Source organism: Scylla paramamosain, chromosome 14, assembly GCF_035594125.1.
Source record: "Scylla paramamosain isolate STU-SP2022 chromosome 14, ASM3559412v1, whole genome shotgun sequence".
Lineage (NCBI taxonomy): Eukaryota > Metazoa > Arthropoda > Malacostraca > Decapoda > Portunidae > Scylla > Scylla paramamosain.
In genome coordinates, this window is record NC_087164.1 from 22,208,291 (window position 1) to 22,222,422 (window position 14,132).

Consider the following 14,132-nt stretch of genomic DNA (forward strand, 5'->3'; position numbering starts at 1 on the left):
TATCAGACTGTTTGCACTTGCACTAGTGCCAGCAAAGGTGACTCCAAGAATTCTATCTCCACACGAATTAGTGACCTGTCTTATTGGACTGCAAGGGAAGAGGATGCAGCTAACATTTCTAAAAAGATTGATAATATTTACATTTTAAATTTCAAATTGGACAGCCTATTGGGTTTATTTACACTAGAAATAATGTCTTTCCTTACGAGAGAGAGAGAGAGAGAGAGAGAGAGAGAGAGAGAGAGAGAGAGAGAGAGAGAGAGAGAGAGAGAGAGAGAGAGAGAGAGAGAGATGCTTTACACCTATTAAAATCTTTAACATCACTTATGCTGCAAACAATTATTTAGCCATAGCACTTAGCCAAAAATTTGATAGAAGAGCAGGAATTTAACAATTAAATTAGTACCTTTATAGAAATTGGTGCAAGCATTACAGTTAGATAGGTCATGCTTAATACAATGTTTGGTTTTTGCATGCAGCATAGTTTCATGAATACTAGGCTTATAAAAGTGAAAGATGCATTGCTAATGATGAAACGATACATATATTAAATTGCTACCAGCTACTGAAATGAACAAATTGAACTAGACATTACTTGCATTGACTTTCATCGTGGTCATAGAGTTCAAGTAAGGTTTCCATATACAGAGGAACTGCTTTTCTTTTTTTGAGAATGGCAATTATTGGGAGCCTATATTTCTCCAGCCCTTTCAAAACTGCTACTCTTCGGTCTGGTTCATCCGCTTGTGGTTCTAATCTCAGGAACTCCTTGATTATCTGTAAAGATATAAGCATCAAATAATTATAAGTGAAGGTTACAGAGATGAGCATCTGCAATAACTGTACTTAGTTATGAGTGCTTATCTCCCGTCACTGAGGCCTTTGAGCCTGAGAGGGAGAATGGAAGTACCAGTAGTTAAATATCAATTACCTACTATAAAATATAAATAGCTATATACATTATAGCCCTACAAATAAAGTTGACAATTAGTAACAATATGTAGCAAAATCCATAAAGTGTACATATATACACACTTATGCCATCAAAAGTCTGAATCCACGGGTACAAGTTCAGGATTTCTGCTACAAGAATGTTCCCATTGATTATTTTTTTGCGTCTCTCAGAGAGTGTCAACTGCATGAGGCGTTCAGCCTGAGGAAAATCATTAAAGTAAAATTAATTTTCATAAGTTGACTGTCCCGCCAGCCTCCCTCTCTCCCTCATATATATATATATATATATATATATATATATATATATATATATATATATATATATATATATATATATATATATATATATATATATATATATATATATATATATATATATAAGCATCATTTTTCAGTAGCTATCCACCAGTACCATTGAAATTGCTTACATAAGAGCAGGTATTTTTAAACAACACCAGTAAAGAAGTCTCTGAAATATAAAAAAAGATAAATCAAGCGTACAAATATCACATACCTTATCTAACTCGGGATCTTTATTCATCCAATGTAGAGCAAGCCACTGTCTATGTCTCTCTAATGACTCATCATCTTCTGAATGGGGCCTTGGTGGAAGGTAAGCCTTTACTCCATACATCAGTGGACACGTAGTCTCTTTTGGCGCTATGCAAGGGATCTTCTTTTTCCTTGACATCACCTCAGTCACTGAGGAATCCTGCCTCTTTCTTGAATTCTGAAACTTGCGCTGGATGCGCAATTTCCATTGCAGCTGCAATTCATGCTCCTCGAGATCACTGTTTCTCAGGATGGCAGGAAATGATGTCAAAACAGCATTTGCCATATTCATATACTGTTCTGATGTTGGATAGCTGAAATATGATAATGATAATAATAATAACAATAATAATAATAATAATAATAATAATAATAATAATAATAATAATAATAATAATAATATATTATTATTAATTATGTCACAATACCTTGATATGTAATAATGATGATAACAATAATAATGATAATATCAATCTAGCTAACTATATAGATGGCTTAACTCCTTTTATTATATTATTATTATTATTATTATTATTATTATTATTGTTGTTGTTCTTAACAATCACCTAATTGTGCTTTTGTCCCAGTGAAATTGGCAGATAGTGGGTACACTATCTGAATAGTACACTCAAAGGTGGTTTCATACCCATCAGTGCCGTATTAGTATCGTATAGTGTCAGTGATATCCATGTCGCTTTCGTGACATCTATGCACACATATCCTTTTAGACGTGGAGTTGGCTATGATTGTCATAATTCTTGATGAAGAGCAAGATGCTTGCTTAACAAAAAATAAAGAAAAGAAATGTGGGTACATGAAACGTGGAAGAAAAAGAGAAACTGAAGGAGATTTTGCTACTCTGTACGAGGAATTAATTAATGATGAAACAAAAATTTTCCAGTACTTAAGAATGTCCAAAAACTGTTTGATGACATTGCTCAGTGATGTGTGGTGTGGTGTGGTATGCTGTGGTGTGTTATGATGTAGTGTGGTGTGATGTGGTGTGTTCTGGTAAGTATAATGTACAATGTGATTAATTACATCAATTAAAAAGAGTATTTATCACCATTTCAATTTCTTCTATTTTATTTCAAACACTTGTCCGACATCCGTGAAAATTTTTAAAATACCAGTGACGACGATATTCCATTTCACGGAATGGAGACGTAACAATCACTTCAGTCAAAACACGGTACTTCGCTGGACGTGTGTAAATGCTTATGCTGAATTCCAAAATGATGATTTTTTTTTTTACTGACACTGAAGCACAGAACAGCACGGAACGAATCCGGCACTGATGTGTGTGAAGCGACCTTAACCTGTATCCCTCTGGAGGCATATTCCCGAAGTCTGGTAATGTTTCGGCCCATTTACTCTTGTAGCGGTTAGGTTAGGTTAGATTAAGTTACGTATAAGTAATTTTGTGCGAGAATCTCAATGAGACTATTTTAGAGAGAATCCTACAGTTAGTTTTGGAGCTACAGCCTAGTGTCCATACAGGCTGGCGGACGACTCCTTCCAGACTTCAGGATTATGCATTCTGGCCCTTTATAAGAACTGACATCAGATCCCGGTATGAACACAGGTGGTGCATCCCATGTTCTTTTGTTCCTCTTCTCATTGCCTTCCCATTATATATATATATATATATATATATATATATATATATATATATATATATATATATATATATATATATATATATATATATATATATCCCACTCAACATCCCTACATGCAACAAAACTTACCAAAACACACTCAAAATACACTCAAAACATCCAAAACACAACCAAAACACATCACAACACCCCAATATACCTAAAACTCATCCAAACACACTCAAAAGATTTAAAACATCCAAAATACACTACAACACCCCAAAACTCATGAAACACACCCAAAACACATCAAAACATCCAAAACACACTTAAAGCACCACTCAACACCACAAATACGCCAGAAACACACCCTTAAAGACCCAAAACTACTTGCACGCAATCAAATACACCTCAAAAGACCTGACACACACACCCAAACTCACCGAAACACTTAAAACAGAAAATAAACCCAAAACAAACTCACTACACCTCAATATACCCCCAAACACACCCATAACACACAAAAACATCCCACAACATACTCAAAACACCCCACACGACTCAAACCACTTACAATATAACTAAAAACATCCTAAACCACATTTAAAACACCCAAAATTCACCCAAAACACAATGATAACAGCAAATATACACCCAAAACACACCTAAACACCACCAAAACACACTCTAAACACCCCACAATATTCCTACATACATCCTAAACACGTAAAACACCCAAAACACACCAAATATTACAGAGAACTGCAGCGCAGCAGGGGAAACTAAGCTAAATATTGTTTACCTGTTTTGCCTCCTCCTCCATTTCTTTTTATTTCTTCCTTCTCCTCTTTCATTTCTCTTATTTTCTTCCTTCTACTACAACTATCTACACGCCTGACTTTAGAAACAGCTGGAAACACTTGGAAAACACTGGAAATTACGGTAAATATTGAGGAGACACTGGAGCAGACCGAGTCCCGAATCCTTGATGACGTCACAGGCGAGGTGCCGGCGCCCCGCTGCCATACGTACGTAACGTATTTAATTTTGAAATTGACCCATAGAAAAAATGAAGCTAGGCTCGAATGCATTATATATTCTGACTTGACAATTACTTGAATTAATATTCACAATATCAAAACACCTCCAGTCTCAGTAGTTATAAAGAAATATTATGTGAAATATGGAAAAAGTGTTGGAAATTTTGACACCATTAAAAACACTGAAAAGTCCACCTATTCTACTTTACACTGGTAAAAAATCATTTTAAAAAATCTGAACTATTTTTTAAAATAATGCACACTTAGTTACAAGCTACAACAAAAAAATAAAGAAGCTAAAAAATGACAAAATCACCACTTTCAACAGGACAATAAGCCTATTCAAATTCCACATACTTAACTCAACAGGAACGCAACATACTTTAAAAATCATAAACGATTTTTTGAAGCAATAAAATCTTCATTAAAGCCTCAAATAAAAAAGCCAAAAAACCAGGTTGGGTAAATTTCACCGTACAAACTGCCCCTTATTTACATAAAAAAACAACACCAAATTCAGCACATTTACTTAACTGAAGCAAGAAAAACACTTCAAAAGCAACGAAATATTTTTAGAAACCATAAAATCTTACTATACAAGCCAAATAAATTAATTCAGAAAAATAAAAAAAATATTGGAACCAACAAGCCGGAACAGGTGCCAGTCCATCATGGCGGCCCTCGGGGGCGACCTCAGTGGGGGAGCCAGCGGCCATGTTGCCTTATTTATTCCTATATAACACCAAAACCAGGCAATGACGGATATATCTGACCAGCGGATATGAAGGCTAGACATGTGGATCCATCTTGTGATATGTTAGGCTTACAATAAGTGAGAGACGAGGCAAATAATGGCTAATAACACAGCTGACGGCTTGTTTACATATTGGCGAACATTAAATATTTGAATAAATTTCCAACTCTTTCCAGACTCAGACGTAAACAAAACCTAAATATAAATAATTAACCCCTAAAACAACTAAATAACGAATAATGAATCCTAAATAAACGAATACAAGACACTACAGGGAGGATTAGTGTGTTGTGAAGGCAGTAAGGCTGACTGAGGAGAGACTGGCCCCGCTGGACTCACCTTACGTACTCGTGCCTCTCTGGTGATGCTTGACGGTGCTTGGTGCAGGAAGAAGGTGTCGGGAAGACGGAAACACTGGTTAATAGAGCGTGTAGGGCAAGACTGACCAGTGCTGACCAAAACACTGCAGCCAGCCAGCCGCTCGCCGTGGTAACTCCCCAGCGCCACCTGTCACTGATCCAACACCCACCCACACACACACACCCACAAAGGTTGACATGCTATCAAATAATATGTCAAATAATATAAATATCCTCACTTCCTGACTCTCCTTTCCCCACTCCACCCCCGATAAGTGATTATGAACGCAATCTTCACTCAGTGCGGCACCGTGTCACCGCAGCGAACACGAACCAGGGCAGAATAGGCTCAACTGAAATGCTCCTACTCTCTCCCTCTCTCTCTCTCTCTCTCTCTCTCTTTCCTCACGACTGTTTTTCAAAGCTATAAAGATGATTATCAGGGTTTTCAATGGTGTTTCTCCTGTTATTAATGTAGAAATGTTGTTAATCTGTCACTAAAACCGTAAAAATACCCTTGAAGACCTGTGCAACTACTGACAGAGAGAGAGAGAGAGAGAGAGAGAGAGAGAGAGAGAGAGAGAGAGAGAGAGAGAGAGAGAGAGAGAGAGAGAGAGAACTAGCAATAACACTCACACACACATCATACACACACCAGTGCATTTATACGAAGGACTCTCCTGAACTAGACGAGGTCATACTTTGATGTATGATTTGGAAATCAGCTATTTTTTTCTATTAAGACACGCAATTAAACGCTGATTTCCGGACGTGTCACTTGCGATCATACCACGTACTCTCGTGGCCTTGCAATGCGCGGCTGCTTAACGGGATGCACGTTCTCTACTTATGATACAAGTTATTTCCGAAACGTGTCATTTTTTTTTTTTCCTTACGTCCACTCAGAGGTCAAGCATACGCAGCTCACTGGCCCTTCTTTCTGCCTCCATCTTTCACTTTGTCCTTCAAAACCGTGGGGAGGGTACAGTGTCGCCCCACACACTCGCCACTCACTTTTCCTGCCTTTCTTACACTCTCGGGCGCCAGCAAGGCCTAGTACCTTTAGCTGTTTTTTCCTTGACATTCTGTTGTAAAGGAATCTCTATTAAATTGTTATTCGTAGTGTTTTGAATGTCATATGAAAACTATGTTGTGCTTGACTACGAGAAAACTAATTACTGGAGAGAGAGAGAGAGAGAGAGAGAGAGAGAGAGAGAGAGAGAGAGAGAGAGGGAGAGAGAGAGAGAGATTTTTCATCATGGCAGCGTACCAACACACACTCATGGTTTAGATTGCTGCACCACAATTCTTTACCCACAAGGAAAGTGGTGCCCCGTGAGTAAGTATTGTATGCACTACACGTGCCTGTTTGTGTTGGCGTTCATCTGCAAGCCAAGTGGAAATTCTCTCTCTCTCTCTCTCTCTCTCTCTCTCTCTCTCTCTCTCTCTCTCTCTCTCTCTCTCTCTCTTCAGTAATTAGTTTGGTGTTTGAGGATAATATAATTCAATCTTATTTAAAGATTCTTTGAAGGATCTAATAGGCACCTGCTAACAAGGTTGAGAGAGCTTTTAATTTATTCTCGTCCCGAATTCTACAACGGTATGGGCATTCTCACCGGCCAATAATTCTTGACCATTTTGTCATTGCTTTTAATATATCTAAGGTAACATTATGAAGCTTCTCGCCACAAATCGCCATAGCATTCAAAATACCAGCCTTTCAATCATCCCATCAAGGCAGTAACAGTAGACCCTTGACTTCATTTAACACAAACTTATGATAATAGTTTCCGGATACATTTTTTCCCCCGGAATCAAGTTCATTCTAATTCTCATCGCGTCTAATGTTTCTCCATAACTTCAGAATATCAGAAAACATGCTGAATTCTTGTTTACGTTTCTGTGTATGAGTGTCTTCACCATTACTGTCATTAAGCGTCCACATTCATCACTATGGTACTTGAAAATTATCACTGTTACCTTTGTTATTGTTCACATTTCAGCTCCTTTTATCACTCCCCCTTTTATCTCTGGCCCCCCCCCCCTCTCTCTCTCTCTCTCTCTCTCTGTGGGGGGAGGGATGATGAAGTGGTAGAATGTTTTGCAAGTGGATGATTCGGGAAGCGTGCATGCTTGCGTGTCAGATGTGTGGGAAATGCCCTTATAAAACAAACAACCCAAAAACACCAGAAAGAAAGTTTGTTTACGACGTGAGTGGAGTGAAACTAAACCACGTGGAGTGCGTAGAGGAGCTTTAAATGTTGCAATCACAGCCTTGTCCCTTTTCTCTCTTCCTGAGTAGCGCACTGCAGCAGCTGTTAAAACTCACTAGCTGGCGGCCTCTGCTGTTAAGGAACATCACTTGACGAATAGGAACGTAATAATATTCGTCCATGATAGTGTAAAAAATAAGAATAGAACATAAGAGACGAGAGAGTAAGCCAAAGTTGAGGACATATTTACATCAGTTTAAGGAAAGTGGACATGCGCCGCACTGTACTAGATTTAGGTTAACAATGGCAATGTCGGCTGGTAAAAGATGGCAGGGCAGACTGAGAATTAGCTACAAAGGTGAAACATAAGCTTTGTTGGGATTGCCTAGAATAACAGGTTAGTGGAGAGGTTCGGGGAAGGCTTTATCCTAATAGTAGTAGTAGTAGCAGTAGTAATAGTTTACAAACCTAACCACAAGTATTACGAAAAGTTGCTGACTGACAATGATGACATTTACAAATCAAGAGGATACTGAACAAGTGTCTCTAGTCCTATTTGTACTCATACTCCGTCTATCTTCTCACGATAAAAAAATAATCCTTTACCTCCTTCATGTATTACACAATTCTGCAACTGTCTCATTATGTTCATATTCCTCCTGCAATTTAGATTTTTTTTCCTTTCTGTAAAACGAAGCATGTTGTCATAGTGTTTTATACTCCTGGTTATATCAAACAAAACATCATATTTTGTAAATAAACGCTTCCACTCTATTTGTTGTTTACGAATTAATCCATTCCGTCAGTCGGATTACTTATCTGAGGGACGGGGCATAAGAGGAACTTAAAAACACTTGTTTGTAGTTCAATAACCCCAACTTTTAGCTGTGCCTTCGGTCAAGTGGCGCGGCGGATGAGTGGAATGGGGAGGATAACATGGGCCTAAGGTGCGTCATTTTTCTCATCATCGGTCATTCACCACACATGATTATCGAATGCTGGGCCTAGATCTCAACAACAAGGGGAATAATTGATAAACAAGTGTGTGAGGTATTTCATTCATAGCTTGATCTATATATTCACCATTCTGTCTGACCATCAAGTACAATGTTATTAGTTTAATTCAGTCACTTCCCAAAAACTGCGCCGCGGAATGTCATTATACGCACACGTGAGGCTTCTCTTCCGAATACTGCGTCGAGAAGCGTGGCTGACTGTCTCGTTCTGTTTGACCTTCCTCCTTGACCTCCTCATTCCCTCCGTCCCTCGTGGCACCCGCCCAGCTTGCCTAACACCAGTCATTACCTCATCCCTGCTTCCCGCTCGGCTTGCTCTCCCTCATTCCCTGCAAACTTTTTCTTATGGTGGTGCAGATGTGAGTCAAGGCCAGCGAGGTAGACGGAGGAAGGGAGGGATGGGCGGCGCTGGGCAAGGTTCTCCCGGTGCTGGAGGGATCATGTGAAGGAGGGGGCAGGCTTCTGGCAACACTCCAGCAGGGTACTCCTGGATTCCAGCGATTTACTCCCCACAGGCCTCCCCAATAAGGCGGCCTCCCTCGGCGGCGCCACACTGCAATCATGTATACGCTGTTGGTGCAGATGGACCCTGTGAGCACACAAACGCACAAACGCGAGCGCGCGCTCACACACACACAAACACACACACACACACACACACACACACACACACACACACAAAAGAGATTATGTAAGTGGGGTGAGTGGAAGAGTCCTATTATTTTAAGACTTGGTAACAGGATTGGATCCGGCTGCTGTCGCCGCTCACACACCCTTAGAGAGGCACCACCCTCTGAGAATGTAAACAATGTTACGTAAAAAGTAGCAGAAAAAATCAACATTAAACAAACGGAGCATGTGGAAATGAATTCACAATTTACATACCATTAAAAGCAAGTGTCCCAGACTTGTGAATATGCATATACGTATAAAGGGGATAAAAAAAAAATAAAAATAAATAAATAAAATATAAAAATCCGAAAGGACAAGGCAAGGATAAATTTTCAACACCGCCTCACAAGGTCTCTACTTTACTAATACTAAATCATCAAAAAGAAGGTCGTCCTACGGAGCTTACTCAAGAATGCAGAATAATGTCAGTCAAGGCTTCTATACATTAGCGCCTGGCCGCCACAGCAGGCATCGGGGCCGCTTGAGGTCGTCTGGGTTGACGGTGTGAGTTTTCATCGCTTAGTGACGCATCACCCCTGGGGTTACCAGACAACACGATACCCTTGGAGCTGATGGCAAACTGAAAATAGCACATCTTTAACCTCAATCTGTGGCTGGAAAGCTGAGCGTCACCGTACTGTTGATGTCACCACGAAACTTTTATGAAGGTGGAGTAAGATTTGACGTGCAGTAGATACAATATACCCTTCTAAACATATGTCACGGTTGTTTTTATGGAGAAAAGTACCAGTGGCTGTTCATTCATCAAACAGTAATTTCATCTTCGAAATCAAAACATAAAAAGGCAACCGAATAAAAAAAAAAGTCACAAATTCAACGCAAGATGATGCGGGTGTATTGCTATGAAATTCTTTGTCGTTTTCTTTCTTTTCTTCATAGATAATTTGTTACGGAATCGCTTAAGTTTGAATTTTCTGAATATTTTGATCCTGGTGTTGTTACATCTAACAGCTGAAATGATGATAATTTAAGATAATTCAAAATATCCAGTTATTTAGTTTTCATTAAAAATTGACGATATACGTTCAACTGCACTAATAAAATATGTAATTCAGTTCAGTCCGAGACGGATACATTTTTTTTGTTATATCTATTCTATATTAAATACAAACAGTAAGCTAAACAGATTACTTGATTTTGATCATGCTTCGCTGCAAATGAATAGCGACCTCATCTAGTCCAGTGCAGCCACTTCATTCATGTTAAGGCAAATGTGTTAAGTCGTTCGTCAAGTAGCAGGGTGCGTTGGGCGGGGAAGAAAATGTATATTCTCTCTGCTTTCTGCATGGATACTGAGCTGTTGCTGTTACGAGGCCCTTGTTCCCAAGTGTCTCTGGCTCGTTGTTAGATCATGCATCCATTACCCTTTTTCAATGTTAAATAAAGAAAATGTGATGCAACATTGATAGTGTTATACAACATACTATCAGGACGCAGGATGGGGGAATATTCTCATACTTCTGTTCTTGATGACTGCAGGGCGTGATGCGTCATGCAGAGATCAGTTCATGGTGGAGTTACACATTATCCCGAATTACCGTGTTTATCTTCACGTCTAGCGAACGGTGGGGGACAAGAACACAGCAAAATTCTGGCTTTATCTAGTATCTGCATGAGTGGCATAAATATTTCTTCTCAATAACTGCATCATACATTTTATCTGGTCTGCTATAAGTGTTCAGTCGGACTGCAGCCCGACGAGCGACAATGGGTGAAATCTTCAAGGTGGCGGCGGCAGCTGGGTCCGTCAGTGAAGGTTTAGTGAAGTTCCTTCCGTGGTGCACAGGACGGCACTTCACTCGATGTGCCATGGAAAAATTTCACTTCATCTGAACTATGTGCCGATCTGGATGAATGGGCTGCCTCCCCGTGCTCAGTGGAAGCCAAGATTACATAAGTAAAATCAAGAGATCATGCCAATTCAAGAAAATAATGTACGTAATGAATATCCTATATTTTACACTTGAAAAAATGATGTATGTTTCTTTTCATGCCGTCTACATCCGTATTGCAGAAGTGCACCATGTCAGGGTTAAAGCATCCGTCCCTCGCCAGATTCAGAGTCAAGGTTAATATTGTGAGACCAGTTTTTGTTGAGGTGTGAGCCTGCAATAGCTCCATGCCGATGAATGGAAAGCCGTATGTGCTTACGATTTAGTTTTTTTTTTTTATCATCTTCCCGTCGAAACTATTAATTACAATTACGTAATTTGTAGACTTTTAACGAACAGCTTTCACAGAGCAAATGAAGGCCACACACTCAAGTGAAATACTTTGGACTGTGGTGACTGCAGATGGTCATAAAAAATTTAAGAAATATTCTCCATTTGAGTGTTTCTCTCACGGAGCGCTCCCCGACACTCTTGTGAATTTGAAAATATTTGAAACACTTCCATGCAAGTCAAAGAAGATAGGGAAAACACAACGTTTCTCGTGCAGGTGCAGAAACTACCAGCTTTGTGTGCCTCCGCCTTGTGAAGGGCAGACTGGAGGGTACACTGATTTTTTGTTTTTATTTTAGAGCTTGTAGGCAAGAACAACCACAATAGTGGGCAGCAGATATTGAGAGGGTGGCGAGGCCAGGGTGGCGCCACGGCAGGTTTGGTGACTGAGCAACAGTGGTGGGGGTGAGAGTGAGGGGGCGGCGGCAGCGGCGGTGGTGATGGTGGTGGCGGGAATAAGAGCTGGCACTAGCAGGAGGCGCGCCGCAGTGTCAGTGTGCTGGTGGTAGCGGCTGCCAGAGGACGCAGCCAAAAGCGCGTTACTAAATTTTACACTCATACATCACTGACTTTTCAACATTAGCCTTAGTCATCATTATGGAGAGACACTGACGTTGAAGACCCTGTCATAACTCACTGCATTTCTTACAAAAAGAGAAAAATTATCTCGACGTTTTCCAGAATATTAGATATCAAAGAACTTATCATTTAGGCTCCATGGCGCCCAACGAGCATGCTGCCAGCGCCCCAATGGCAGAGGAATACGAACCCTTGCAAGATCCTGGAAACTCTGGCAACATAAAGCCACAAATCTTAAGTTCAGAACAGTACTCTCTCCTCCTGCAGCCAAAGAAGCAGCGGTATTACAAGACAAGGGCGATCTCCAGGCAGGTGGGTGACTTGTGGGGTCATGTTCGTGGTGCTATGCTCTTGCTGCTTGTGTCTTAACCTACCACAGTATTCTTTGCTTCTTCGCCACTGCCAGGGACTTGTTCACTGGCATGCATGTGCGCGACACGTGAAGACACCGACGCTCTTGGCACTGAAGTCTAGGAAGTGTTGACGCTCGCTGGGGGGTAGACCTTTGAAACAACTGTGTGCTTCAACTTATTCTACTTTTAATTTTATGCCTCATATAGATGCGGTGCTTCTATTGCGTACCTTTAAATTATTTTACTCCTTTACTTGCTGCCATAAATGGATGCAGTGTCTTTCAGTATGGAATTAAAGATAAGAACATGAGAACAAATTATTCGGGTTTGTAATGAACTGCTTTTCAGAGTTCATCTTCTAGCGCTGCACATTAGCTTCAAATTCTCTCACACTAAGGGCCACATTCTCAAACATTCCAACGCTTTATCTCGACTACTTTGAAAAACCTGTGGTGAAAGTTAATGACATTTTCAGCAAAGTTTTCATGATTTCAAAGATAATTCAATGAAGATTCTCATCCATCAATAGTGAAACGACACCCAAGAGAACCAGACTAATTTCTGTGGCCTTGAAAATAGTCCTGATGAGAATACTGAAGCTTTTTAAACTCTACCGGTCTCCCTAAGAATCACTTACGTGGCTCCAAAGCAGGAAAACACGATGTTAAGAATTTTGTACCGCACAGCAACGCGACTTTACAGACCACAAGGGACAGTTGCTGAGCGAGAGACAAGCAACACACCAGGAAAGCAACAAAGCCCAGTCATTTTTTTTTTATTACCGATATAATCATTAAGTAAAAAAAAATCACAAGCTTCACTGAAAACATTTACTGAATTTCCTGGTACTTTTAAATGCTTTGGACAATAATACAGACAAATCTCAAAAGCTACATCAGTGTTTGATCTATTGGTGATGCAAAATTCTTCTTAAACTTTATAATTAAAATCACGAAAATACCCTTGCAAACGCCAGTAATTTCACTAGAGCTTGTTAAACTGTCACTAGAATCATGAAAACCAATTTGTAGAAAAAAAAAATCAACTAGAGCCTTTAAACTATTACTAGAATCATGAAAATCCACTTGAAAACCACAGAATCTTCAATTAGTGCCTGTTACAATATCACTAGAATCATGAAAACCCACTTAAAAACTTAAATAACTAACTACAGCTCATGATCACTATAATCATAAAAATCCACTTGAAAACCACAAATACTTCCACTACAACCTGTTACAATATCATGAGAATCGTGAAAACCCATCTGAAAACTTGAAAAAAAAAAAAAAATCTACCTGAAAGCATCATAAACTTCCACTAGAGCATGTTAAACTATTACTGCAATCATGAAAACCCACTCGTAAACACACTTTTACACAAGAGTACACACTTTTCACAAGAGGTTAACAGATGTATCCAAGATAAGGCGCCAAAACGTTTGAGAATGCGGTCTCTTGTCATCACCAATGTTGAGTATTGCACTGGGACATTTGTGCTGTTGTTGTACGCACGCTAAAAGTCTCAAATAATTGCTTTGCTTGTGAAAATACATAAAAATGACGTGCTCATCATATCATATCACATTTGCACCATTTTCTCGAGTTTTTTTCCTAGTATGCGCTCTTCTTTTTATTATATGTTTATCATAATGACAAGAGGCGAGAGAGGTGACCGCGTGCTTGAGTGCACTGTGAAATGTTTCTTAGACGCACATTATTGGTATTCTGGTCTTGTTCTTTTGTTTTTATTTATTCATTCATTCATTTCTCTCTTTCTTTCTTTCGCTCATTCTT

General features: G+C 39.5%; 2 protein-coding genes and 1 long non-coding RNA gene across 3 annotated transcripts in view; 1 reads left to right on the forward strand and 2 right to left on the reverse strand.

Annotated features, from left to right (window-relative positions):
• Positions 1-230: 230 nt before the first annotated feature.
• On the reverse strand, positions 231-6,587 carry LOC135107033 (uncharacterized). Its single transcript, XM_064016603.1, has 3 exons — positions 5,241-6,587; positions 1,469-1,820; positions 231-777 (listed from the first exon to the last, which is right to left on the reverse strand). The coding sequence occupies exons 2-3, from the start codon at positions 1,796-1,798 to the stop codon at positions 592-594; spliced, it is 516 nt and encodes a 171-aa protein (XP_063872673.1). The 5' UTR covers positions 1,799-1,820; positions 5,241-6,587; the 3' UTR covers positions 231-591.
• Positions 6,588-8,515: 1,928 nt separating this feature from the next.
• LOC135107035 (uncharacterized) overlaps positions 8,516-14,132 on the reverse strand; it is a 115,248-nt gene continuing 109,631 nt past the window's right edge. Inside the window, exon 3 of the long non-coding RNA XR_010271551.1 lies at positions 8,516-9,042. This is a non-coding gene — a long non-coding RNA (uncharacterized LOC135107035). The remainder of the gene's footprint in view (positions 9,043-14,132) is intronic.
• Positions 11,868-14,132, forward strand: part of LOC135107034 (facilitated trehalose transporter Tret1-like) — an 18,046-nt gene continuing 15,781 nt past the window's right edge. The window contains exon 1 of the mRNA XM_064016604.1: positions 11,868-12,295. Coding sequence (XP_063872674.1) covers positions 12,122-12,295 — 174 coding nt within the window. The 5' untranslated portion in view covers positions 11,868-12,121. The remainder of the gene's footprint in view (positions 12,296-14,132) is intronic.

Excerpts from the sequence above, each read along its gene's own strand:
- LOC135107033 (XM_064016603.1), bottom strand. The coding sequence starts at position 1,798 with ATGAATATGGCAAATGCTGTTTTGACATCATTTCCTGCCATCCTGAGA. Across the intron at positions 778-1,468 it reads AAGATCCCGAGTTAGATAAG|ATAATCAAGGAGTTCCTGAG; the intron begins GTATGTGATATT and ends ATATCTTTACAG.